Below are 27,135 nucleotides of genomic sequence, written 5' to 3' on the forward strand. Positions count from 1 at the left end.
GGTGCTACCTGCTGGTAATGCATAGTAGTGTCATTCCAATTTGCTTCAGTTCTTTCATTTTCATTCGTTTTCATCTGTCCGTGTTGTTCAATTATTCATATTGAAGATTTTGCTTTGGGCAAAGAGAGAATTTGATCATGCCAGCGTGAACCCTTGATTCATTGCTTTCACTCCTCTGCCAGGAACTGAAATCCTGGACCTTCAACACATGGGGTCATATGTATAACTCTCTTTATGAGTTGATAAGATAAGATGGTTCATCTTCGAGGTGTCATAAAAGCAGATTCAGAAAGATGGTAATCTGCCTCTTCTTTTAACATACTTGTGTGAGCATTACTTTTGTGGAAGGTGTCATACAATTAATTTGTACACTTAAAGCCAAAGGCCGGATGAGTGATCGGCCACTCTGAGCCTTCCACTTTTGAAGGTTTCATCATACGCTTGTGCAGGTCAGGCATCATCATGCATTTGTTCTGCGTGGTTATCTCGGGACTGATTGTCAGCACTCCTTCTGCTGCAGCCCCGTTAGGAGTTTTTGTTTCTGGGCTGCAGTATGTCCTCGGTGGAGGAACTAGGAACAAGTTACTACTCATCTCTTTTGATGGTTTTCGCTGGGATTACGACCGAGATGTGGACACCCCTAATCTGGATCAAATGGCCCAAAATGGCATAAAAGCGGAATATGTCACGCCACCTTTCCTCACCATCACCAGCCCCACACACTTTACCTTGCTTACAGGTATGTAGAAAACGCATTTTCATAAACCATTTATGAAGAAAAGTCAGACTGCTGGACAATCAAAAATACAAATCGAATGATCATAAAGAATAATTTTAATTGATTAAATTATTCTGAGGACCAACCTATAAAGACAAAACATATTTTGCAGTAAATATAACTTTGCAAATCCAGTTAAATATGATTTTAAAATTAGGTTCCTGCATTTTATTTTGAAATTAGTTGGTAGTTTGTATTACATGAAAACGCAAGTGTATAGAAGGGTTCTGATAGTTGGGGATTTTTTTTTATTAGCTAGTTTTAATTTCATTTTGGCTTGTGTTTTGTTCAATTTAGTAAGTTTGAATTTGGGGGTTTTTTTGGGCAGGTTCGTGAGGATTTAGTTGTTTCTAAAAGCCTCATTTTAGATTACGGTAGGTTGAATTAGTTTTAGCTTGAGATTTAGTTTCTTGTAATATTTGGTTAAAAAAAAACGGGACAGTGAGTATTCTATACTACAATTCTCAAATGACCGTTTGACTCAAAACGTATGTACGATATTCATTGAAAAGATGAAAACGAAGAACACCATCAGGATCATTTTAGTTAGCTTTGTAAACATAAGATGTAGTTCGGTTAATTTTTATTGGTTGGATGTCTGTAATGAAAACATTTTTTTCCAGTTGTAATTGACGTTATTGTGTTAGTTTTCCGTAACTGTATTAACTTTGGTGCATCGTGCGGTATAAATATAAAAAGTATCAAATGAACAACTATCTATAATGCACCACTGTGGGGCAAATTTGAAGCAGCAGCAGTGCATGCAGACCCTCTGGGCTCCAATTTACTGTACAGTATGGCAGCCGCAGTCAATATTGACAAGCAGGGAAGCTACATTTGTATGCAAGTACTGTCTGAGTTGACACAATGTGGATGTATTTTCTCTTGCCAGGGCGCTATATAGAAAACCATGGAGTCATCCACAACATGTGGTTCAACACGACGACTCAGGAGAAGAAGCAGTACTACATGACACAGTTTGTTGATTCCTATTGGGACAACGGCAGCTTGCCCATCTGGATAACAGCACAGAGACAGGTGCGTTGGCGAACTGAATCGGATCCCACAAACGTAGACGCAAATAAAATCCGTACCAAAATATGAATTTAATAGGAAAACGCACCGACAAAGTACTGTATAAACAGAAATCACTGGTTAAAAGAACCAGGAGAATGATACTTTTGACAAAATGCGCTTGCAAAAGGTAAGGTAACACCGAGAATACAAATGACGAATGCCCAATTTCACGAAAACAAAAACATGAGCAAGATCAAAGATGAAAAAAATCAATATTTACAAAGCGGGAGACTACAGCGCAAAAACAATGACGTTGAGATCGAGAAGTCTTGAAAACAACACTTGAGCAACAGCAGCAACAAGGTCAATAAACCGACAAGAGACGTGGGATATTGGCAGTCCTTAAATACATTGGCAGCAGGTGTGCACGCTGGAGGAAAGGCCCTCCACTACCTAATTTTCATACTTTGATCCTCATTTAGGGACTAAAAGCTGGCTCACTCCATTTTCCTGGGACCGCTGCAACCTACAAAGGAGAAACTGTCAGGGTGAGAGAAGTGGAACCTCGTTTCTATGACTATTCAAACGAGACCGAATGGAGACATAAAATCGACAAGGTGATTGGAGAATGGTTCCACCAGCAGGACCTGGACTTTGTCTCCTTGTACTTTGGGGAACCAGACAAAGTTGGCCACAAATATGGACCCGATTCTCCAGAACGGCGAGAGATGGTCCAGCAAGTGGATCGAACTGTAGGGTACATCCGGGACAAGATCCACTACCACGGTCTAACTGACCGACTCAACATCATCATCACTGCTGACCACGGAATGACAAATGTCTTTCGGGGTGAACACGTTCAAGAGATCATCCTGTCTAAGATCCCAGGCTTTAGCTTTCGAGACGTCAAATTTCATCTTGTGGATTACGGCCCGGCTGGAATGTTGCTTCCTAAAGAAGGAAAGCTGGAGAAGGTCTACCAGGCTCTAAAGAGAGGTCACCCTCGTCTTCACGTGTATAAGAAGGAGGAGATGCCAGAAAGGCTTCATTACGGAAATCACCCTCGACTACTTCCCATCATCCTCTTTGCCGATCCTGGATATGTAATCAATGGGGTGAGATTATATTGCTGATGATAATACCATGCACATATTCGTGTTAATAGTTATGTATTTTTTTCCTTCCCACCCAAATATAGCTATTTCCTGTGCAGTTTCACAAAGGAGAGCACGGCTTTGACAATCAAGTGTTGGACATGAAACCTTTCTTTCGGGCAGTGGGGCCTGACTTCAAGCAAAACCTGGTGGTCGGACCCTTTGAAACAGTCAACGTGTACCCACTGATGTGTCATCTGCTTGGGATAGATCCAGAGGTCAATGACGGGCACCTAACTAATACCAAGCACATGCTGAAAAAAACAAGAGAGCACAATTACGGTAAGTGATCTGACAAACAGAATCCATTGCATTCTGCCTGCCGTTTTCAAAGTGTGAGGTGTGCTTCCCCTGCCGTCCACTCTCCAAGTGACCCCTTGGCAGATCTGTTATCTCCCTAGCAAACTTGGCATCATTCACCGTGTCAAAGACTGTGCCTCTTTTAACGGGAAAGAGAGAAGCATCTTCAATTGACAGTGACTCAAGCCGACTGTGTTCACGCCCACAGCAGCGCCGCATAACCGTTTTTAACTGTTATAAAATGCACGTATCTGCAAATATAGCAAAACCTGGTCTAGCCTGCTTCTGCGCAGATTAAAACCATGCTGGACATAAAAATACTGCGCTCCTGCTTTTTATGCGATTGCATGGTTAAAACAAATGGAAGCAAAATAAATTGAGAAATATTTGAGGCGTAGAATATTGCGAATGCTTCAATCTGCACAGCGACACAATTACGGTGACACGAAAGCTGAAATGTTGCCAGCTTGACTCTTATCAAGAATCCTGTGTGCCGAGATAAAAGGGTTACCGTGTGCTAATCTGGATCTTTCAAGTGATTCATAAGATCCTCCATTTTTTTTTTTGTTGTTTTGTTTTCTGCCCGCAGGTCAAAAACGCAGTATTTGGTCACAAATTGTCACTGGCTTATCAGCAGTGACAGGGTTTCTGGCATTGGTGTTTGTCGCAGTTATCTCGCACACCCTGAATAAAAGGAACTCAGCAAGCAAGAGGTGAGTGCAATTGGAATAATCTGAAATCCAACATTTTTTAAAAATGTGCATAGGGCATTCTTGAAATCCATGTTTCCAATGTTATTTTTCTGGTTCATGAAACACCATTTTGTAGGCCTCAGCATGCCCCAAAAACTCATCCTATTTTGCAAGTCAGTGGAAACTGTTAAATATATATTTTTTCATTTGTAGGGCTCACAAGCACCCCAATTCCTTTAATAGCAGCCCCCAGAAAGTTTGAAAAGTTACACTGATCGGCACAAAATTTGGCATTTGCAATTCCCACACTCATGCTCCCGACTGTGTTTGCGCTTCTTTCAGGTCAAAACAGAGGAAAACTGCCGATGCAGAGGAAACCAAGAAGCAAACCAGTTTTTGAGCAATCACATGGACATTTGTGTTTAATTTTACTTTTTTGCATTGCATGAATTAACTTTTGCGCAGTTTCATATCATAGGAGTAAAGTGCATCATAATCAATTCTAACCATAGAATCAATTACTTTTTCAAGGAGTGACTTATTAATTACAAGTGGACGATAAAGTACGTCGTTCATGTTTTTGCTTTGTTTTTTTTGCATGCATAGCAGATGTAGAGTATTTGCTGACATTCCAGAACATCACAGCAAAATGATAGTTGTTTAGTGACTCCAATGACTTCTTGGCAGGACTTATTGACCACTTATCTCGTTATGTCTTACCTCGATAAAGCTTATCAAGAACATAAAAACTGGCCTCTCCTATAGCTTCATCGAGATTGCAAAGTCCAGGTCTTCATTGAATCCACGTGTGAAAGGTCTTAATTTATTTTACATTTTCATAACACGATGACATCGCAGACACGCCCACCGCATGCACTTACCGACAACTCTCCCTTGCTCCCGTGTGTATGTGTGGATTGGATCTGTATGTTTCTGCAGACCTCCCCCAAGGCCAAACTGTATCATGCCGATAGATAGATAGATAGACAGACAGACAGACAGACAGACAGACAGACAGACAGACAGACAGACAGACAGACAGGCAGGCAGGCAGGCAGGCAGGCAGGCAGGCAGGCAGGCAGACAGACAGACAGACAGACAGACAGACAGACAGACAGACAGACAGATAGACAGATAGATAGATAGATAGATAGATAGATAGATAGATAGATAGATAGATAGATAGATAGATAGATAGATAGATAGATAGATAAGCAGATGCACTGGTTTGCGCACGCCTGCGAAATTACCAGCACTCGGTCTAACCTGCCTCTGAGCACAGTTAGACAGTTTACCGCATTAGAATGGCACTGGGCACGATAATAGAGCCCCGACAGTTTCAGTAGTGTGACATCAGTGAGTATTATGCCAACACCTCAAATGGATAGACCAAGCCAGCCTGAAGAAGAAAGGCCTAAGAACGCACAGCGTGTGCAAAACCCTGACGAAACACGTCAGTTATTGTGTGATAACCCGATACCAGATCATTTTGACATTTTCTGAAAACTTTCTCTAAGTAGGGCACACCTTGGTGAATTTGCCATCTGGCCACTCACCAATTCCTTGAGTGAACGTGTAAGAGTGTCAGATCCTGAAAGAAGATGATCTGCTAAACCAGAGAGAGACCTACTTTTTGCAAGGCCAATACCATTGCTCTTTAGTACAGCCATAATTTCATCTCTCTCTCTCACACACACACACACACACTTCTCACGGGTTGAAGGTCTATCATTATCTCCAATTATCCGTCACCTAGCCCGTAAAGTAATATAAACCCGTTTGGTTTTTCTGCAGACCAATATTCTCAAACAAAGTCATCCAGCAATAAGGAGTGTGCCTTTTATGGTGCACTTCTAGGGAGAGACGAAATATTGAGCAACCAGAGGATTTCTGGTGTTAAAATGTCAAACTTACTGTCGCTCTGTGTTGTATTATGCGGCCTTTTTTTCCCCCTTTGCACTCCTGCCCCAGCGTGGGACTCGGGGGAGACTTCAGGGCAACATTCTGTCTTCAGCGGGTCTCCCAGGAAGAAACTGCTGCTCATCTCCTTCGATGGTTTCCGCTGGGATTATGACCGGGATATTGAAACTCCCAACCTGGATCAAATGGCGAGGGATGGCGTTAAGGCGCTGTATGTCACGCCGCCTTTCCTCACTATAACGAGCCCTGCTCATTTCTCGCTTCTTACAGGTAATTGTTTTGAACTACACAGAGGTATGAATACAATGCATCTTTATATCAACGATTTGCCTTGTGCAGTTGTTCTTTCTTTACGTTCGGAAATAGAATAAGAAAATATTGCAGATCATTTGCTGTGCGGGTTGAATACTTTTTACTGCAGCAAAAGAAAATAAAAAGACTGATGGCTCAAAGGATTATGATGCTTGTTGTGTATTTTTCCTCCCCTTTCCTACTCAGGAAATTACGTGGAGAATCACGGAGTGATTCACAACATTTGGTTCAACACAACCACTCAGGAGAAGAAGCAATACCATGCAGCTCAGTTTGTTGATTCTTACTGGGACAATGGCAGCTTGCCCATCTGGATAACAGCACAGAGACAGGTTTATTCCGATCGTTTTCTCTTTGTTTGCATGGCGGAAGATTTGCATGTTTCTCTTATTAATCTCACTCTTTGTTTTCTTGGGACACAATGGAAATACTTTTGGGGCAAATTTCAGCCTTGTAAGGCTTCCTACTGTTCTTGCAAATGAGCAGTTTGCATATTATGGTGCAGCCTCTGTATTTTCTTTTTCTTTTTTTTTTTTGGGTTGTCATGTTGATGACACTGTAAAATTTAGATTGTGCAGGTAAAACCCAATTCTAAAACATAGTGCAGACCTTGGGAGCTATTTCTCCATCCATACTGCGTATCTTCATGAAGTGCTTGAGCGGAAGAAAACGGGAGAAAATCCACAACTTCTGACTTGTGAGGCGGATATGCTAAGGATTCTGATACCGACACATCAAGGCAACATTACACACGTCTTCTTTCACAACAAATAAAGATTGTCTCTCATTCTCTTACTTAATCTCCAAAAAATGGGGGTGTTAGGTTCCTCCATGCCTTGGTTGTTCCAACATCCATGCATGTAGGATCCTGTATATATTTTTTTCCTGCGTCCATGTGTTTTATTTTCTTTTAGGGACTAAAAACAGGCTCCCTGCATTTCCCTGGCACAGCTGCAACGTACAAAGGAGAAACAGTGAACGTGAGGCAGGTGGAGCCTGCTATCTATAACCACGGAAATGAGACAGAGTGGCGACTGAACATCGACAAAGTGATTGGAGAGTGGTTCCACCAACAGGATCTGGACTTTGTCTCCTTGTATTTTGGGGAACCAGATTTGGTCGGACACAAATTTGGACCGGATTCGCGAGAACTCCGGGAGATGGTGCAGCAAGTGGATCGTACCGTGGGCTACATTCGGGACAAGATCCATGACCACGCTCTAACTGACCGACTCAACATCATCATCACCGCTGACCACGGGATGGCTAAAATACTACCAGATAAACAAATTCAGAGGATCATCTTGTCAAAGATCCCAGGCTTTAGCTTCAAGGATATTCAGTTTCAACTTCTGGATTACGGCCCCGGTGGCATGTTACTTCCCAAAAAAGGAAAATTAGAATCAGTCTATCAGGCTCTAAAGGGAGGCCACCCTCACCTTCATGTGTATAAAAAAGAGGACGTGCCGGCTCGACTGCATTACAGCTCACATCCACGACTCCTTCCCATCATCCTCATGGCCGACCCTGGATATGTAATAAGTGGGGTAAGAAACAACACAGTGCACATGCTTTGGAATTTATAAGCCTCGTGCATTTGACCGAGCAACTGTCTCAATGTGTTGGATGTGAGGATCCTCTCCTCTGAGCCAATCATAACTTGCTAATTTGTACCACAAGCTAAATATCAAGCAATCACCACAGACATCCTGCATAATGTCAGAGAATGTAATCATTACTGGCTCGAAAACAAAAAGAAATTGACACAATAGCATTAGAGGGGATGATTGCTTCTCAACATCCTCGCAATGACCACAGATTTTTTTTTTTCTCGAATCAGCTTTACTGAATCAAGTCAAGGTGCGACGTGATCATGTTTCTCACCAGACATCTCATTTCCCTCTAGTTTTTTCCGTTGCAGTTCAACAAAGGCGATCACGGCTTTGACAATGAAGCCATGGATATGAAAGCCTTCTTCAGGGCCGTGGGGCCTGATTTTCAGAAAAACCTCATGGTTGATCCCTTTGACCTGGTTAACGTGTACCCACTCATGTGTCATCTGCTTGGAATCAAACCAGAGCGCAACGACGGACACTTGGACAAAACCAAACACATGTTGGTCCACGAAGGGAACGCAGGAAGTGATCATGATGGTAGGTACTGCTGCTTTTCGAACACCAGTTCGTTTGAAACTTGCAAATTGATATACGATAAAACTATTAGGACACTGTAAGACTAAACTAAAATGCATCAGATATACTTTTTCAAGAAGTGCGATGTTAAAACGTTATGTTCAATCACATCAGAATTTTTATTTTTGTCTGTGGAATTGGTTCAATTGTTGCAGGAATCCAACTAAATACTTTTCCCCCATTGCAACTGCAGCAGTATAAATTAAACGGCACTCTAACTTTCATTACAAACGTGAGTTTACATGACCGATGTCATAATGAGTGATCTAGTATGATTTGGCATCATGCTTGGAAAATGAGATGACACCGTGTGGTGTTTCTAAACAGAACAGTCGTCATCAGTCTCATATCATATGACTTCAAAGAGCAGCTGTAAAGCCACATCTTAGCACCGTGGCGAAAGGTTGTGTTCTCTCTACATTTCTGCCATTGCACTTACGTCACTATTTGCTGTCCTTCCAGCTGACAAGAACAACACTCAAATGGAGGTCCTGATCGGCTTGGCGACGGTGATTGGGCTGCTCGCCCTTGCGTTCATCGTCATGGTTTCCTACAACAAGTGCAAAAGGTCAAAAGCCTGAAGTGGTCTGCAAGTTTCCACATCCCATTTTTTTGACAGAGGAACTCATGCGGTTGCCTGAACACTCGCGGGCACGGTGTAGTCTCCCAAGCTTCAACAAAAGGATCACGTCAGGATTCCGTGTGAAAGAAGTTTCTCTTCTCTTCTTTCCACATCAATGAAAAAAAACACTGCAGTATTTACTATTTACTGACTTACTGCATATCGACTTGAACCAAATAAAAACATAATAATTCTGCTACATGTATTGAACACTGGGAGGTTGTTGTTGTTGTTTTTTTTAAATGTTAACTGAAGCTAAAGCTTTGTATTTAGCTGCTGTATATTGGTGACAGAAATGTCCCCAACACATTATTTGCATCCAAGTCAGTGTTCTAGTCCATGTACTTGAGTCACCTAATTTTGAGTAACTTCCAGGATAAAAAAATTGATACCTCAGAAATGCATTAAAAAAAAGAGCCCATCCATGGCTCAGTTGTCTCCATTTTTGTTGACTTGAATAAAATACCAACATTATTGTATTGCCTTTTCTTTTTCCACAACGCAATAATGGGGGAAGAGATTGATCAGTGGCTTATTTAACAGATGCGAGAACTTACTTTTGAAACTTGCTGTCATTGGAATGTACACTGAAAATGATTTTTAGATATCGATAGATGACAATGTTGGCTAGTGATGACCTACTGGGGGGGGTCCAGTTCGGGTATGTGATTCAAAACACCTGTAAGTATCGTTTTGACCACTAGGGGGCATGGATATGTTAGGAAAATGCGCCCCCTTGACAACTTAGCTCTTAGGATCATTGGAACACAGTCTCCTCCACCATGGTAAGTTGAAAGCTCGGGGGAGGTGGTCATATTGTTCAAGGAAATTAGAAATGACTGCGCAACACTTGCATTACAAGAAGGCCTGTTTTGCATCACAGCATCAGTCGGTCCTCTTTCCAGGAGAGTTCACAATCTGAAAGGATCATTGTTCTTTTGTTCTTCCTTTGTTGAACAGGATCTCACAAATATGAAAATAACTGAAAAAAACCTCTCCAGTTGATGATGCTAAATATATATGGGTATCAGCTGCCAGCAAACCAGATGGGTGTAAAAACATATACCAACCCGTGCTCGTTTTGGAAGGCGCCTCGTCTCCACAGTGACTGAAGACAAAAAAAGAGGCCCTCACACAGCTGGTCTCTGGCAACCAAGAGGGAGGTGTGTGTGTGTGTGTGTGTGTGTGTGTGTGTGTGTGTGTGTGTGTGTGTGTGTGTGTGTGTGTGTGTGACTGAGCACTCAGATGTACACAGAGGACAGAGGGTGAGGGGGAGTGAGAGCAGCAGTGAAAGAGTCACTTTGGGATGAAGTGTGGGAGCAAAAGGGGGGAGAGGCTTGAGGGAAAAAAGGAGGAGAGAAGAGACGGAAAAAAAGTGCAAGGAAGCACACACAACACACACACAGAACGAAAAGTTCATGCAATCCTACAGCAAAAGACTGGTGACCTTTTAAAAGGCTCAAATAACTTGCAGACACCCGGCAATAGTCTTGAGCTAAATTCAGGAAAGCTAATTTGATCAACGGCTGGAAAGACGAAGACGAGGGGGAGGTGAAGAAGAGGTCTGCAAAACATTGAGGGTCAAATTTATGTGCCACATTTAGGAGGACTGGAACAAGCTACTGAGGTAAACATGTGCTTCTTAATTTGCCATTTAGCAACATAGAAAAGTGCAATGTAAGTGACAGCCCATTTACCATGTACAATAACTGTCTTCGCTTCGATCAGCATAAGTGACAACTGACTTTGTTTACATGTCAAGATGCATGGAAAAATACGTTTTTTTCTTAATGAACCCTAAATGGCACACATATCATATGCAGCACCTTAACCCTTTCAGGTTACTACAGTGGACAGCTTATCATGTCATCAGGTTACAGTGTGCATGAAAGGGTTATGAAGAACAGTCTTGTCAATAAATATATATTTATAATTTATATTTATTCTAAATTATGATACATTTATAAATTTTACATATACATATATATATATATATATATATATATACACACACACACACACATACACACACACATATATTCATTTCTGTAATATAATTTTAATGTCGAAAATAGACGAGTATGTCCGAGTCTGTGCCGGAGACAGTATATTACGTTTGATTGACACTTTGAGCAGCCAATGGAATTCCGTTTATGTACGCACGGCGATTTTTTTTTAAACCCATTTCTCATTGGTTGTTTGAACTTGTTGTGCTCATTATGTGTCCGACTTTAAAATGACGTCAGTGCACGTAAATAGTCGGTTGGTGGACGAGAAGCATTTGTAACACGTACTACACTAGCGCACAGTTTTTGGCCCACGTCACAGACATCACTCAAGCAAGTACCGTTCTACGTGAAGTTAACGTTAACGTTAGCAAGTTAACTAACTAAGTACAGTATACTACATGCTAAATGTCTGTTTTAGACATGCCCGTGTTTTGGTCCAAAATACAGAGTGCAAAGCGTGGGGGTTGTCCATGAAGTACTTCCGAGGGTGCCAGGATAGCACAGTGAGTTTGTTTAATGTAATTACTGCTGCTATTTGATTTCATCTTACAGCCTGTTGAGTTAAGAAGTGACACAGAAGTCTTCATTTCTTTCGCTCATTAGGGTATGATCAACTTTGGCTCATATTTTTAAATGTATTATTATTATTGTTGCGGTTTTTGCTTATCGCCTCCTTGTAACTTCCTCAAGGGAAAATTTAATTCACACCACATGCAAGTTTACATGTCAGCATGAAAAGGGCATGCAAACAGTGTGGCATCTCTTGAGCCAGGTGCGTGGGACTGGTGCCTTGCTCTAGGGCACCTCTACAGCAGTCAGGAAGCACATAAAAATCTTCCCAATATCTCGGTGCAGACGACGGTGCATGCATTCTCCAGATATTTTTGGAGTCTGTTGGGTTACTCGGTTCTTGCACTGTTTTCTTTGGTGCAGCTGGACACATATCAATCTATGGGCACACACACATACGCACGCACACACCCACGCACAGAGCTGCTCCATAGATAATGGCAGACGTTCATCTCTAAATACCAGGCTTGAAATAGGCTGCCCTGTTTATAGCTGGTCAACGATCACCCAGACTGAGGACTTTTCTCTGTGGTGTGAATAAGTGAGCAGTAAAACATGTCTCTATATCAGAAGGGTAAAAAGCAGAAGTTCTCGGGCTTTGAGGATAATTTCAGGGATGGAGAATGAAATTATAGAGTCGACAGTGAGTGGTTCAGGGTGGAGCCTTCGATGAAAATAATGTTTTACATTTCGAGCCAGTTACTCTTACCGCTGTCTTTTTTTTTTACTTTAGCCACGAAGGTGAAATCTACCCCATTTCCAAAAGGACATTTTGAAAAGATCCCCTTTGCCAAGGATCAAGATGGACTTAAAAGACCTCAAGGAGTTCGGTCTCATGAAGGTTATGCAAAAGCTGCAGGGGCTGCCACAAGCCAATCCACTAGAAATTGGGGCCTTTTGCGTGATCGTCCTCTTTGTCAGTAAGTCCTTTTTTTTTTTTTTAAAGCGTGACTGCATGAATTCTATGACTTCTCCATCTTCTTAAAAATTGCCTTTCTCTCTTTCTTTTTTTTTTTTTGCAGCCACATTCTTTACCATGATGATCGTTTCTTGCCTCCACTGCTACTGTTGTGTGGACACAAAGTATCAGGCCTCCAGAGTGGAACCGCTGCAGCCCATTTAACGATGTAAAAAAAAAAAAAAGAGGAGCTTTAAATGAAGCATTATGCTCCATATTAACATGGGGAGGGGGGATATTGAAGATTGTTTTTTTTTTATAGGATTACCATCAGAGTGTGTTTCAGTCACTTAGGGGAGTGAATCTGAATCAAAAAATTGGAAGTGTGTCACAACTCCTTGGTCAAAAATAAGGAAGCAGACGAGCCCTCCCCAAATTCTTACTGTTATTGTTCATCAAGAAAGGAGACCACACCATAGAATTATTGCTTGCTTCACGTATGTTGTACGTTCATATTTTCATGTAAAGTTCAATTTACACTTTTCCGGTAATTGTGTACAAAACTTATGTTGTTGAACAATGTCTTTTGGATAATGCCACAGTTTATGTTCGTAGATACGGCTTGAGGGAATTGATTTAAATTTTTATGGGAGTTTTAATAATTGGCTGAATTGGGGAGATGTGTAAGCTGCAGTAGGATCCATACAATATTTAAGTACTCCTACTCAGGTACATTTTTTGAACTACAATTAGCCTTTTTGTTATTCTGTGTTATGCAGCATATTGCACATGACATCCCGATGCGAGAAATGTCACCAACGCGAAACTTATTCTTGTATTTCACAAGAGCATATCAGTATATAAAGATGAATGAGTGTGAGTGAATTATTTTCTATAATTAAAGGATGTTGAAAATCATACGAGTATTGCACTACTGCATGCATAATTCTCCTAATCTTGACCGTGGCTGGCCTCTAGAATGTGAAAACAATACAGACACAAACATATATACAGTACACAGAAGATTACATTTTCCATATCACCTGAAAGCGAAATATCCCAAACTCTTTATGAGCAGTGTATTTGTCTACATTTTGTAAGAGTGCTAAATGCGGAATGCTTAACTGTAAGGCGTTCCTGGTAGCAAAATCTATTAAAACACGTTTTGTTTTAAAAGTGTAAAGCGAGGAAAAGTGGTGCGTAGCATATAGCAACAGTGCCCTCTCGTGGTCAAGTACTGAGACTGCGCGAGGTTGCTCGTTGTGTACTCAATTGAATTGTCCAGCCAGGTTTTAGGGTTACATTTAAATGTGCAATTTTCAATATTAAAAAACATTTTAATTGACTGAATATAGTCAACGTGGATTCAGTAAGACATGGCCATGGCATAGGCGGAGTTTATCAGCTTCCTCTTTAAAGAGTTCACCGGTCAATATTTTGTGTAAACATTAACCCGTGTTGCTTTTGCGTCACACAAGAGCGTACGTTGGAAAGGCTTGAGGCCTAGATTTGCTCTCTGCGTAGGCTACACGCTTATTTAGGAAACCGTCACATTTTGTCGACATTCAGATAGTTTTAGGGCTTCTGCTGCTGCTGCTGTTGGATGAAGAGGCATCCCTGTCTAAACTCCCCATTGACATAAGCTATGGTCACACTTTGTTCAAACTCACTGAGCTGTGAGAGAACCATTTAGTAGGACATGGCTGTGGAGAGGTGAGTTTTTGAAGTGGAATGTTTTTGCTGACAATAGTTTTTGGCATCAGCAGCTTTAAAAGTATTTCAATGTCTAATTCCTAGGGTAGAAGGTTACCATTTATAAGTGGCAACTCACGTTCAGTATATACAGTACAGTATGCGCTTATCTCAACCGACACAGACTCTTGTTCAACTGATGCTTTATCACTTTGTGCAGCGTACCAGGACAGCAGCAACCCGACGACTGGATAGGATGGTTCCTCTTTCGTTTGCATCAAGAGCCATGGGTGCTGGGGGGTTTCGTGGTCATGGTGGTGTTTGTACTGGGAGTACTATCGCTGATTGTCTTTGCTCTGCTGTACGGATGCTGCTGTAACCCAGCGGCAGGAGAGGGGACTCTGAAGAAGAAGAAGCACCTGCAGAAGCAGAGAAAGCTGAAGTATGGCGTTATCTAGACATCAAAGAGCTATTTGGAGGAATGCAGTGAAATTTGGACTAAGGCATTTTTAATGGCAATTCTGCAAGACATTTGTAATTTGAAAAATTCTACAGAATAAATTTGAATTCTGTTCATTGTAGTATTAATTTTAAAGTAAATATGCATCATATGGCATGGTCCAACCCTGCCCTCTTTCCAAAGTCAGCAGATACGCTGCAGCCCAACAATGATCTTATAAGTGATATAGAAAAAGGATGGATGGATGTGCATTTTATTTAGCATCTAAAATTGCATTGATGCGCAGACAGCGCACAAAGCAAGTTTGGGGTTTTTTTTCTTCTCATGGAAATGTAATCTGCTGGATCAGGTGGTTCACTGGCCAACTCGGCTCTGTTGCAATTGATTGTACTGATTCTCTTTGGGCTGTAAAACAGATGACTCATGACCATTTATTTTGTTGTTCTGGTTATTGGTTGGCAAAATGCAGATGCACTGTTTAACTTGCAATAAAATGTATACCTAAATCAATTGTCATAACACTAAAACTGTAAAATGGCAATTAATTCAGTAGGCTACAGAATAAACATGCAGTTTGCTGAGTTTTCATCAATTTATAATGATAAAATGGGCACTCGGCGTTGAAATGAAATTTAGTCACTGTTTAACTACATTTCCCAGAGTTCACCGATCCTTATGCTGCAGCATCGTAATGACGTATTTTGTCTGCGCCCAACGGCGAGGCGACATTCACGAAACGATGGCGAGTGGTAAAAAGAGTGCTCTTCTTTCTTCTCTGGCGGATTATGGAGACGATTCGGAGCCCGACGACTCTGACCCCGAACCAGAAGAGATGGGTAGATCGAGATATATTGTTGTGTTTGTTTATGATAATGGGCTACAACATTGTCTCCTGTTAGCAGATCGTACGCTTGAGCTTCATGTGATCGCTAAATTAGCACCCAGCTAGCCGCCAATGCATTTCAGAATATGCGGCGGTGCATGTGTGTGTTCACCAATCACTTGGTCCTTGCTGCATTATTATAACGTTGAGGGGGGTTTCCCCCTTTTTGCAATGTGGACAGTATCGATCACTGATTAAATGAATGAAAATATGAACAAACCCCATTCAGGCGCGCCGCTGATTACGTCATTCCTGTTGCATGAGTACAGTGTGTCGTATCAACGCCAAGCCCTGGACCTTCTGCAATAAATATTGAACAAATAATAATAATAATAATAATAGATTTTATTTATAAGCGCCTTTCAAGACACCCAAGGACACTTTACAATAACAAAAAACACAAAATAATACGGGTTGAGCAGCGGCAGCCAAAACGCGCCAGCGTTCACTCAACCCAAAAGTCAGAAACAAGGGAGGGACAGGGGGAGAAAAAAAACCCCACGCTCGAACAATAAGAACAACAACACAGCACAGTAGTGGTTGAAAGTTACTATTGGACTCATAACAATCAAATTTAAACTCGAGGTGCATCGTAGTAGAATGCAGTTTTCAAATTGCAAAAGCTGCAATTGGGAAAGTTGGGAGGTTTTATTTTGATATATAACTAGGTTTGCGGGTTAGCAATTATTTTTCGTCATCGTTCAGCCCTAAACTATATCCTCCACTATATTTAGAAATATCCCTACTGTATAGTGATTAGGGAGTGCGGCTCAAGTAAATTATTCTGAACACAGCCCATGTTTTTATAGCCATAGTACATTAGTGCTGTTTTAAAGGCTAAATACATATTTATATAGCAATAGTTATTCATTTTTACATCCAGTGCAGACTTAAAGTCTAGTTTACTGTCTGTTAACCTCAAGTACTGGAGCGTGACTTTGTTGCTGCTTATATTTGCGTTGGACAGCTCTGCTTTATGTCAGCTTCCCTCCTTTGACCGATTGTTGTTGTTCTTATGTTGTCCGTTCCTGTCCAGCAGAAGAGGAGCATGATGCCGCAGGAACAGGCGGGCTTGTGTTCGGCTACGGCGAGGAGGACCTCAATCGAACGGAGGATGTTGTTGAGAAGGAATCTGAAAATGAAGACAGCAGAGAGAGTAACTCGGTAAATATATGAATTCTGAATTCACTGTCTGGCTTGTCTGTTATGTCGAGCACCAGTGCTTGCAGCATGCTGACGAAATGAGAGCAAAAATCTCAGATTACGAGCAGTGAACTAGGATTCTTTAGGGTTAAACCTCATGTCGTCGATTATCTCCACGGGTTTGCTGTGCCTGCACGTTTCTATTTGCCACCCCTCCTGTCAGGCCGTGCGAGTTGGCCACGGTCAGGACAATGCTTTGATGTGCCGGTGCAGTTGCTAAGTGATAACGCGATGCCTGTGAATAACAGCGCTGTTCCTTTTGTGCTCAACATGTTATGCAGTCAATGCTGGCACAACAAGCAGCATACTTTAGAGGTTGGGAAAGACTCCACCTTTTGCCAAACCAAGGATTTCATTTACAGAATAAAAGCATGGATGCTTCTATTCTGTGTTAAATTAGCAGAGCTGTTTGGTTTATCTCAACTAGGGCTGTCGCTACTGAATAGTGTTTGGATCAATTGTTGTATCGATTATTCTATCTAATAACTGGATACAAATGTACTTTGTATTAAAGTGGCTTACAAAACAAATTTCCCCGATTACTTTTGACACCTCTAATCTCAAGGCAACCTTGGTAGTTTTCTCGGGTGTTGTCCTTCCGTCCATCTGCCATTTTATCGCCAGTGCAGAGGAGAGCGAATAAAGTAAAACGTTTCTTATTTTGCTCGTTCCACAGGTATCAGAAGTCGAAACCAAGGATCCAAATGAACTCGTCGGTAAGTGTAAAACACACACCGCAACGTTTCAGTGGGAAATGGAAATTTGGTTTCTGTGTACAACAAAATGAAAAGGAAAAAAAACACATGTGCATGAATGTCCAAACTGTTTTCAAAACTCTACCCTTAGACTTAATAATTTGCTTTATTTTGTTTAGTAACGGAAAATTTAAAAATAAATAAATAAATACACACAAGTTGTATTTTTCGGGGGGGGGGGGGGGGGGTAGGCAGAATAGCCAGTTCATCGTTTCAGTGACATTCGGGTGCAGTCAATGTGTGAAACACTTAACTGGACTCGCATTGAGTTCTAAAAGGCTCTTTGTCTGCCGTTTGAAAGACGGGGCATGAAGGTCGAACACAGGAGTTGGCTACGCTTGTTGAGTAATCACTGACCCGTGCAGGTGTATGTGTGTGTGTGTGTGTGTGTCTATGATATCAGGCAGGAAATGAGTGATGCAGGGAGTGGTGTTTTATTCGCCCCTGCGTTGAGCACACGGCGTTCCCACCCAGCTATTTGTTGATTCTGGCCTAGAGCTTGAGGCTATCATTAACTGCACCTCTCATTTAACTGCAGACCAAAAGACTCGAGAGCTGACTAATCTAATCCGAGAAGAAAAAAAAAAAAGGATAAGCAGTTCAATGTTTCCGCTTGTGCAATGAATCAAAAAGCCCATCCACTTAACTGATTTATCAGCCTCATCGGGTTGATCAACAAGGGGGGGGGGGGGGGGGGGGCACGTTTTTGTTTTCAAGATGACTCCACTGGCAGGGGTCTGAGCGTGACTCATAACTGGACACTTGGCATTCCCGCAGCAGCGCTTGGCTCCTTCTGTGCTGTCTGACAGTAAATGTCACAGTGCGCCTCCTGTCAGCGGGCTGAAGACAGCTCTTTGTCCCTCTCGGTGAAGGGACACGCATTGTGCCGCCCTCCAAAGAGACCCAGCGGGGGCACAGATTTTGACTTTTGTCTGTTTCCAAGCCGAACAGATGGCGGTTGAGAAACGGATGATGATTTCCCGTCGGTATGCTTCTCTATGCGGTCGTAAACTCGTCCCGATTGTGCGACTATTCTCTGCGGGTGTGTGATCGGTGGTTGACTCTCACGTCCTCAAGTTTTATCTTTTCAATTTTGCCTCATAGATTTGAAAAATTTGACTCCCGCAATTCCACAGCCAAGCTGTGAAATTGTCTGTTCCTGTCATGGAATGCGTGCACGCTTGTGCATACCTTGCATTGCATTAGTTCTGCATCCAGAAAACGCAGGCGATGCCCTGCCCCACCTCTTTTTGTCAACGTGGGCAAGCTTTTACAGCAGCGACGGTGCACCGTTGAGGGGAGGTGTTGCGCCGCCTCGAACGCGCGCCGAGGCCTTAGTGGCAAGTACTGATACGTGGAAGACTGAAGTCACGCTTGAGCAGTCGACCGCGCTAAACCGCGTGGGGGCTCGGGGGCCGTCATCAGTATGCGAAAGCCATCCCTCCTGTGTGAAGTTCGACTTTGGCACTGGGTTAAAAGAAAAAAAGAAAATAACGGTTTACGATATTGTGGTCAGTCTTTGAATGCCACTCGATTGTTTCATCGATGGTATTTTGTCATTGCAAATTAGAGACACCGCAGAACCTGTTCTCTCCGCAAAGGCGAATCCTTCGGTCCATTCGTCCTGAAGTGTACCATACTCGTCATCTTTTCGCCCTCTTATTCGTCAAAGGATTAGCTTTGAGCTAATGACGTTGCTGGGTAAACTCCAATCAGCCCGCTCGCTGTTTGGAGTTTACCGAGCAACGGCCAACGTAATCCGGTATCATCCAATTAAAATTGCCCCTGTTGCCAACTGCAACCCTGAACAGGACACCAGCAGTGAAAAATCAATGGACAAGAATATTTTGCGAGCCATAGGCCCGACCCGTTTTGGCCAATGCCATCTCAGAAATACTCTGTTCACAAATGCCATATTTAGGCCTGAGCTAGTAACATTTCCTAATAGAAGCGTCATAAGCAAAAAAAAAGTTTCAAAATAAATCGCATCACAGTCGTCGTCGCGCTAGGTTGGTGAAGAACATTCCCCAAGTGTGCTTGGAAAAATAAAATGTGTTCAGCTCGCTGAGCTAAAAGTCTGGTACTTGTGTCAATGATTCTCCAATGTTCAGTCGAGTTCGAACTTGTCTCGCGTGTGGGGGAACCACCTCCCGCTTTTGCACTCATCCACCAAACACCGTTCGCAACACTCATTCGGATTGTGACAGACGCCTGAATAAGCGTTAAAAAGCCACGCGTCTGGTTTTGAGACGATGTGACAGTGGAACGTCTGGCATCAACTCAGGGAAGCCCCCACGCAAAAGGCAAAACACATCATGGTTCCAAAGGGCACCACGGAGCTCGAAAAGGAGTCTCCCTCGTCTCGAAGCTCTAACAGCCGCCACTCCCTAACAGGGAGTGCACTTTAAACTCCCGTCGTGTTTTCTCCAATAAAACTGGCCTGTTCTACAGGGCTAAAGGGCTACAGGGTTTGAATGAGTCATTAACTCATTCAATCCCAAAGACGTTTTTAAACGTCTTTTCAGACTTGGTACGGAATTGGCTGGTACTGAATGAGTTAAATTCAAAATGTCACACACATTCTGACCCTTCATGATTAAAACCGATCAACTTAAACTATGAGTGGCATTCTTTCTTAGTTCATCCTTATTTTAAGTGGAATGTGTGCAGCACGACTGCTGAAGTGGAGAAATGGGCTCATTTTATTTTTTTCTCCACAGCTCTCTTCTCAGAGAAGGTGAGAAACATGTCACCTGATGAGATCAGAATCCCACCCGAGCCCCCGGGACGCTGCTCCAGCCAACTACAGGTAGCCACTCCTGCGGAATGAATTCATCACAGAATTTATAAGCTCTTATTATTTTCCTGCTCTTTTTATTCAAACATGAGCCGGCTATTGTTTAGACCTAAATATGACGATGTCAAGGACATAATATAGTCTTCGGTCAGAGCAGAGCAGACGCTGTTGTTGATACCATGCATTGTGTAATTCTGAGATCATCATCGGGCTGAAATCGGTTTTATATGCGCACACCTCACAGGTTGCAGGTCATAAAACTGTCCTGCTCAAAGCTGAATACTTGGCGCTTGGCTGCTTTGGCAGCAGTCAACACATGCCTTTTACGCAAGGTAGCCTTTGGAGTTCAAAATCAAAACAAAGGTCTTACGAATCGACAAATGAAGAATAATAACTTTCCACGCGCTGGCCAAATTTGACTTTTGCTTTGGTTTGACCTGATCACATCCAGCCTGACATCTGCGTCGACATCTCTGAAGTTGGAAAGGGCAAGAGTGCTAATTCGAGCGGCCGCGACAATCGAGATGTAAAGAATTCCAAATTGGCGCATGTCATGAAAGGTTAGTCGCTAAATGACGAACATTCGTGCAAATTGACCACCACTTGAAAAATGTCGATGAACCTCAAAGAGGGTTTTTTTGCATTCTACAGCCTTGATTTATAGCTCTGTGCCTCTTCCACTGCTACTCTGCAGCAGGGTTTTGCCCATCTGTTTCTTCTTCGGTCATTGCTTCAGATCTTTCCTGTGCGCTGCTGTTGATAGAGCGCCTCCATAGTGGCGCAACGCTGCAACTGCAGTTAAAATACTGTACGTCGCTGCAGCAGAGGGACCATGAATTGCGCAATTGGCAAAGCTGGAGCTTTACGCTGTGTTGAGCGATATCGATCGGTCTGGTTGGGGGGGGGGGGGGGGGGAACGTAATTTTGAACGCAGGAAAAACCCTGTGTAGGATCAATCATAGCAATACAAACGTTCGCGTAAGCAACTTACTGAACAGTGCCGTCGCCCAGGAAGCGTTGTTACAGCCTAATTGTTGCCTTTTAAATTGCAGCCCTAAATGAAGTATTATTCAAGCTTGCAGTTTAGCTCGTCATTAGTAGAATTAGCACCAGCGGCTTCCAAGTCAGGTAAATTAACTTTGCATCTTCATTTGCCCCCGGGGTGAAAATCTGGTGTCTGCATAAATTCAGAGACCGAGCTAAGATTTGTTCTGGAAGGCGCAGAGGCAGGTCGGGACACAAGGCGGATTTTGTAAATGAACAGCTCAACTTTATCCCTGCAAGGCTTCCACTCCCACACCGAACCGGTAAACGAATGATTCACTTTCACCAGTATTGCCCGGGTATCCGTGGCCTTGGCGAAACACATACGCAAAAAAAAAAATGCTTCAGTGTTACTAGCATGTTCTCTCAGTGCTATTGTTTTCATTTTTTGGGCATTTCGCAATTGCAAGAATGTATCTGTTCTGAACACTACAAACCAGATATCTTTTCCAATCGTGCCGTGAACTTGCAAGGAAAACAATTCTGGGTTGTTGGCGAGCTTGATTTTTCGCTGGATAGCAGATGTTCACTGTATGAGATGAGAAAAACGAACAGACTCATCCAGTTTTGACATGTGAAAGAATTATCATCATCACCCTTCAAAATTGTTTTGTCTGACAGTTCTCAAATTTAACGCTGAGCTTCTTATCTGTGAGGACATTATTTCCTGGCTTCTTCATAGATAATTCCGTCAATGTTACTGCAAGGTTTTTTTTTTTTCTTCTTTCTGTCTTCGCCACCAGTGAAGATGGTTGGAGAAGCTTTGGTCTTCTTTTTACTTGCCACACCTTCTTTCCCAAAAGAATGACAGAAGACCTCAAATGAGAAAGCTTGATTTCTGAACTCATAATTGCGTTCTTTATTGAATTCCATATTTCAAGTTTTCTACCACGTGCCCTGTTTAGGGTCATGTGTGTTCTGGGGCCTATCCCAGCTGATTCTGGGCAAGAGGCTTGGTGCACCCTGGATTGGTGTCCAGGAATCCATTTTTAATTTTAAAATTGGTCAGTTGCCGACCTATCGTGTCAAGTGATGTCATCTCGATGTTCTCGTCGCGACAGGAGAAGATCCACAAGCTGTATGAAAGGAAGCTCCACGGAGATTTTGACACCAACAGCCACATTCAGAAGAACAAAGAATTCAGAAATCCAAGGTAGACATACACCAGTGCAGTTTATTATCAATGCCTATCTTGACTCATCGGGTTCATTTTTCATCATTTTGTCTTTCTAGCATTTATGAGAAGCTCATTCAGTTCTGTGGTATCGATGAACTCGGCACTAACTACCCCAAAGATATGTTTGATCCTCACGGCTGGTCAGAGGAGTCCTACTACGAAGCTCTCGGTAGGTTTGCTCTCACTCGGCTTCTCAAATTGTGACGACCACTCGCTCATTCACACCTCATTCTTAGCGAAAGCACAGAAAGTGGAAATGGACAAGCTGGAAAAAGCCAAAAAGGAGCGGACCAAGGTGAGGCTTCAAAGCAGGCTAACATAGACTTAGAAACCAGCGGCGCGCCAAGGTATGCACTCGTAACTGTTGTGTTTGTGTGAAATTGTTGCATTGCGTCAAGTATGCGCAGGGAGAGCCATCATTGACACATGTAGCTGTCATCAGTCCCAACATCATCATTCCAGCAGCCGCATATTAGTCAGGAAGGGGACTAGAAAGAACATGTAGCGCATGAGCTACTCTGTTCTTCTGTCTGTCATGTACTCAGTGGTATGCGGGTTCAATTAAGAGTGTGTGAAGAATGGAAACTTTGTTATATGCTGCTCGTACCTTTAAGCGAGATCCCTTTAAATTGCATATAGTCAGCGGCTCCAGATTCTCATCAAATATCACCAACGGAATTCAAATGTATTAATACTGGATGTGCTTTTGTCCAGATCGAGTTTGTCACAGGTACAAAGAAAGGCACCAATCCATCCAACACATCAGCATCAACCACAAATAGCAGCAGCACAACCAGTACATCCACAGGTAAACATACACAGGGGAGGGGGGGCATCGCTCATCAATCTAGTGAACCTGTGGTTGTGTTGTTACTTTTTCGACAGATGCTCAGAAGAGGAAGAGCAAGTGGGACTCCGCCATCCCCGTGACCCTGGCCCAATCCACGCTCATCACCACCACCACGGCCACCTTGCCGGCCGTCGTGTCCGTGACGACCACAGCCAGCGGCACCAAAACCACCGTCATATCGGCGGTGGGCACCATCGGAAAGAAAACCAAACAGTGAGCCGGTGATGGGAAGCCGGCGTGGCCGAGTGGTCCCGCGCTCGTTACACACATCATGGCAAATCGTAAACGAGGGTAGGGGGGACACGTGGACTGTTTAATAGACTTGACTACCTTCTTTCTCTGGGATTGTGAGTTGCAGTTTATCGTGAGGACGGACGAAACGACTCAGCGCAACTCGTCATTGTTTTGCTGCAAGTTATTTTGGTTTTCGCTTGTTGGCAGCAGTGAGATTTAAAAAAAAAAAGTGGAATAAGTGGCTTAACTTTAAATGAGAAATGAGGCATCGTGCCTCTCGTTGCAAAAAAGCATTTTTGCTGACATGACTATTTTTTTTATAATATTATATGTAAATATGTTTCTGGTAAATAAATGGATCAGATCTTGCCTTTTCAACTGATTTCCTGTTGTGATGTCATTCAAGCCAACTGGATAACCACTCTTGCTCCGTCCAATCAGAAACTATCGTTAAGAATTAGAGATAATGTAGATAGCTATATTCAAGTACATGTACAACATTATGACCGTACATGATAATGAATACAAGATCTGAGTAATAAGAATGTGCTTCTGCAGAGATGATTGATCTCATTGATAACCTGAACAAGGTGCAAAATATTGTGGTAGTTTGCTCGTGTTGTAGGGTAGTACTTCAGAAGGGGCCGCTCGGGTGTGAGTTACCTTAAATATCATTCTATACTTTATGAGCAGCAAATAATTTCCTAACGTTTCTTTTCTTCCAGTCGGATGCAATTTTTTTATGGTGGCATTAAATGTGACTAAAGCTTACCCCGATAGTTACGGTAATGTTCTTTGTGAACATGCGCGGTTATATAACTATGAAATTGTTAAACTGATAAGATTCAGACTTCACGCGAGTGGTTCCTGGTTAGCAGACAAGACACGTGCAGGTGGAGGTTTAGTCACGTGGGCACACCAAGGCCAGCATATGGTGGGAAGTCAATCCAATTCAACACTTGTGGTAATTAGGTGCGTTTACCTCAATGTCCAATTGGCTGTTGCCGATGAGTAGGTCCATGAGGGCCGGCCTGAAATACTGACGGACTGACGATGCCCACCTCTGGAAATAAGCAACATACTTGTGTAAGATTTTGATGTTTGTGTCATTTTGTTGAATGTATGAAAAAAAAAAAAAGTTTCATGCTTTTTGTTGGCCTCAAGCAGCATATTCTTTGTTTTTTGCACACACGAAAAAAAAAGCTGACAATGTCACCGACAAGGCCCTCCGCAGCTAATTTAATCATTTGGGGGTGGACGCGTTGATGGATGTATTCATTTCTGAATGAGCTCAGTGATCCAAGAGCAGGCACAGTTTTTTTGTCATGTAAATTGGTGAGGAGCTCTCAGAGCAGGCTCACACTGAGTTTGCAAGCGAAGAGATAACTGGCTCCTGTAAAACTAAAGGCAATTTTTAGTTGAGTAATTTTCCAGTAGCTTGTTTGAAGGGAGCAGCCCATGGACCTTAATGCCTCCACTTCATCAGGATAACATCTTGTTAATTGTGAGTATTAAAGGCACATTCAACATACTTTCAGATTATGCATAATTGCAACTGTGGCTGGTAGTGCATTTGAATAGTTTGCAGTTCAATCTACTTTTTGTTTGTTTAGGACAATGACTCATGGTTAAGTCTACCTTGTCGTTTCATTGTCACCTGCTATATGATATGTGAGACTTTTTCGTGAATTTAACGAAAGAGTCAACCAAACTATCATCACATTTTTGTAAAAATCTGGAAAGTGGTTAGCATGTCTGCCTCATGGTCAAGAGGTTCTGGGTTTGAATCTTGCCTCAGTTTATGATGCTCAAATTGGCTTTATTCAGGGGCTTCCGGTTACCTGTATGATTGATTACTATAAATTGCTCCAGAGTCCAACCATTCAAAAAGATGCATCATGAAGAAGAAAAAAATGGCTTACCCTCACTTGAATCTCGCATCACTTTGAGGCCAAAGGTTATATCGTGGTTGTTCGTTGCACCCTTTGGTGCTATAACTTCTTGTTGTGATGTAACGAATCAGCATGCTAAACTAGCGTCACGCCTTCGTTGGCATCACAACAACTACTTCTACGACTTTTTTTTGTGACAGTCGGCAAATACCTTTGCTGCATTACTGCCATCTTTTCCCCATGCTAACGGTGGCCACCCGTAGTAATACACGACTGTCGTCTATTTATTTTTTTATTATTATTATTGTTGGATTTCTTTTCGCCTTTTTATTTTATTTTTATTATTTCTTGTTTCTTTGCTACTCCCTATTCTTTCTTGTTTCTTTTCCTGTTCGTGTTATTTTCTTCCATATTCCCTCCTTTGGTCCATTTCTTCTTCTACTGTGTTTTAGCAGTTGCCAAATACTTTTGCGCTTTACTGCCCCCTTTTGCCCACCAGCAGTAATGCAACAAAAGCCACCAACAAAATAAACACAATTAGGGAAATAGAATTTCGGGTGCTAATACGAGCTCTAATACTGTATACACTATACAAGTTGCACCTGAGTGGAGTAAATTGCAGATGGGAGCAAATTGTTGTCTTTTTATATCAGCCTTGCTATTGACTGGTAACCAGTCGAGGGTGTACCATGTCACACATACTTTTATTTACACTATAACATTTTATTTCGTCCTGAACGACCACCACCAAGGACAAAGTGTCAGCTGTAAGAAAACAAAGAAGGGGAGGTAGTGTAGCTCCCTTCCTGCAGAATGTTACTCCCCCTGAAGAAGAAATTCACTTATGTAGTAAACCCGATTTGGTTGCTAGGGGCAGGACTTTGTATGCCACTGTTCACACTGGCCATTGTGTTATGTACAGTGTGAGAAGAAAAGGCCACTCTCCCACCACGGCTGGGTTAAGCCACTGCTTCCCACACGTGTGTCAGAAAACCGTACTTTCTTTTGAATGTCAGTTCATCATGCGTCGCATTGCAGAAACTCAAAAAGTTCAGGGGCAGCATATATTCAATATTTGTTGTTGATATTGGAATGCACCACCCGTTGCTGGTTTGCAGCTCAACGGGCACAAAGGCTTATTCAAACTTGTTGGATGTACAGTATATATTATGACAAATTAGCGATTTAATGAAAAAAAATATTGGGATTAGTGCATGTTTTTTTCTTACCAAACCTCATTTGCATTGAACAGATAATTGGACATGACCGGACATGGTTTCGCAATCGTAGTTGTTTATTGCCAGAGGGAGACGGAAAATGATTCACATCATATCGCTACATTCTCCAGATAACTCTAAAGCTTTGTTTCAACAAATATGATGAAGAGGACACATTGCTCTAAAAGTGAATTACTGCATGCTGTGTCATTTCTGGGTGTTTGTTCAAACATATACTGCCCCGGTGCGTCACACTGCCTGATATGCCTGTCATGGCAATAAAGAGATGCAAGAACCCACTTTTATTGTTTTTTGGTTTTTTTTTGGTCTGACGGCTTCTGATGACAATCGGATCAAAAATCATTTTCTTCATGGAACTGTTGGTATACTGTTGATGCAAAGGGTCTGTGACAGCCTGACGCAAAACGCCTGCTGATATTGCTAAAATGAATTAAAATGAACTCATT

The 27,135-nt window shown here is 42.3% G+C and overlaps 3 protein-coding genes and 3 long non-coding RNA genes across 7 annotated transcripts; 5 read left to right on the forward strand and 1 right to left on the reverse strand.

Moving 5' to 3' along the window:
- The first annotated feature begins 462 nt into the window (after window positions 1-462).
- On the forward strand, window positions 463-4,341 carry LOC147189602 (ectonucleotide pyrophosphatase/phosphodiesterase family member 7-like). The gene is made up of 6 exons (XM_086138896.1): window positions 463-739; window positions 1,671-1,816; window positions 2,278-2,910; window positions 2,994-3,231; window positions 3,839-3,962; window positions 4,284-4,341. Exons 1-6 carry the CDS (start codon window positions 463-465, stop codon window positions 4,339-4,341), a joined length of 1,476 nt encoding a protein of 491 aa, XP_085995022.1.
- A 1,501-nt stretch (window positions 4,342-5,842) lies between these two features.
- On the forward strand, window positions 5,843-8,966 carry LOC147189603 (ectonucleotide pyrophosphatase/phosphodiesterase family member 7-like). The gene is made up of 5 exons (XM_086138887.1): window positions 5,843-6,131; window positions 6,360-6,505; window positions 7,088-7,720; window positions 8,080-8,326; window positions 8,828-8,966. Exons 1-5 carry the CDS (start codon window positions 5,843-5,845, stop codon window positions 8,944-8,946), a joined length of 1,434 nt encoding a protein of 477 aa, XP_085995013.1. The 3' UTR covers window positions 8,947-8,966.
- Window positions 8,967-11,139: 2,173 nt separating this feature from the next.
- On the forward strand, window positions 11,140-13,376 carry LOC147189604 (uncharacterized). Its single transcript, XR_015103857.1, has 3 exons — window positions 11,140-11,499; window positions 12,300-12,486; window positions 12,589-13,376. It is a non-coding gene; the product is annotated as an uncharacterized LOC147189604 (long non-coding RNA).
- A 544-nt stretch (window positions 13,377-13,920) lies between these two features.
- On the forward strand, window positions 13,921-15,204 carry LOC147189605 (uncharacterized). The gene is made up of 2 exons (XR_015103856.1): window positions 13,921-14,177; window positions 14,377-15,204. It is a non-coding gene; the product is annotated as an uncharacterized LOC147189605 (long non-coding RNA).
- An 88-nt stretch (window positions 15,205-15,292) lies between these two features.
- On the forward strand, window positions 15,293-23,941 carry sap30bp (SAP30 binding protein). 2 transcript variants are annotated; one of them, XM_086137683.1, is made up of 9 exons: window positions 15,293-15,452; window positions 16,536-16,663; window positions 17,379-17,418; window positions 20,178-20,266; window positions 22,360-22,451; window positions 22,532-22,644; window positions 22,712-22,770; window positions 23,190-23,283; window positions 23,361-23,941. In XM_086137683.1, exons 1-9 carry the CDS (start codon window positions 15,308-15,310, stop codon window positions 23,540-23,542), a joined length of 942 nt encoding a protein of 313 aa, XP_085993809.1. In that variant the 5' UTR covers window positions 15,293-15,307; the 3' UTR covers window positions 23,543-23,941. The 2 variants fall into 2 exon arrangements, with proteins under 2 accessions (XP_085993809.1, XP_085993810.1); XM_086137684.1 differs by having other exon boundaries at window positions 16,539-16,663.
- LOC147189607 (uncharacterized) lies at window positions 15,827-25,868 on the reverse strand. Its single transcript, XR_015103859.1, has 3 exons — window positions 25,482-25,868; window positions 24,542-24,622; window positions 15,827-16,631 (listed from the first exon to the last, which is right to left on the reverse strand). It is a non-coding gene; the product is annotated as an uncharacterized LOC147189607 (long non-coding RNA).
- Between the last annotated feature and the right edge of the window lie 1,267 nt (window positions 25,869-27,135).

The sequence above is a fragment of the Hippocampus guttulatus genome, chromosome 19, assembly GCF_054856545.1.
Source record: "Hippocampus guttulatus isolate MCC_2025c chromosome 19, RoL_Hgut_1.0, whole genome shotgun sequence".
Classification (NCBI taxonomy): Eukaryota; Metazoa; Chordata; class Actinopteri; order Syngnathiformes; family Syngnathidae; genus Hippocampus; species Hippocampus guttulatus.

What these genes read in the sequence shown, in the direction of transcription:
- sap30bp (XM_086137683.1), top strand. Translation starts at nt 15,308, where the DNA reads ATGACGTATTTTGTCTGCGCCCAACGGCGAGGCGACATTCACGAAACG. An exon ending in AAAGAATTCAGAAATCCAAG is followed by an intron (nt 22,452 to 22,531) that starts GTAGACATACAC and finishes TTGTCTTTCTAG; the next exon opens with CATTTATGAGAAGCTCATTC. An exon ending in CACAACCAGTACATCCACAG is followed by an intron (nt 23,284 to 23,360) that starts GTAAACATACAC and finishes CTTTTTCGACAG; the next exon opens with ATGCTCAGAAGAGGAAGAGC.
- LOC147189603 (XM_086138887.1), top strand. Translation starts at nt 5,843, where the DNA reads ATGTCAAACTTACTGTCGCTCTGTGTTGTATTATGCGGCCTTTTTTTC. An exon ending in TCATTTCTCGCTTCTTACAG is followed by an intron (nt 6,132 to 6,359) that starts GTAATTGTTTTG and finishes TTTCCTACTCAG; the next exon opens with GAAATTACGTGGAGAATCAC. An exon ending in CGCAGGAAGTGATCATGATG is followed by an intron (nt 8,327 to 8,827) that starts GTAGGTACTGCT and finishes CTGTCCTTCCAG; the next exon opens with CTGACAAGAACAACACTCAA.
- LOC147189602 (XM_086138896.1), top strand. Translation starts at nt 463, where the DNA reads ATGCATTTGTTCTGCGTGGTTATCTCGGGACTGATTGTCAGCACTCCT. An exon ending in ACACTTTACCTTGCTTACAG is followed by an intron (nt 740 to 1,670) that starts GTATGTAGAAAA and finishes TTCTCTTGCCAG; the next exon opens with GGCGCTATATAGAAAACCAT. An exon ending in GGATAACAGCACAGAGACAG is followed by an intron (nt 1,817 to 2,277) that starts GTGCGTTGGCGA and finishes ATCCTCATTTAG; the next exon opens with GGACTAAAAGCTGGCTCACT.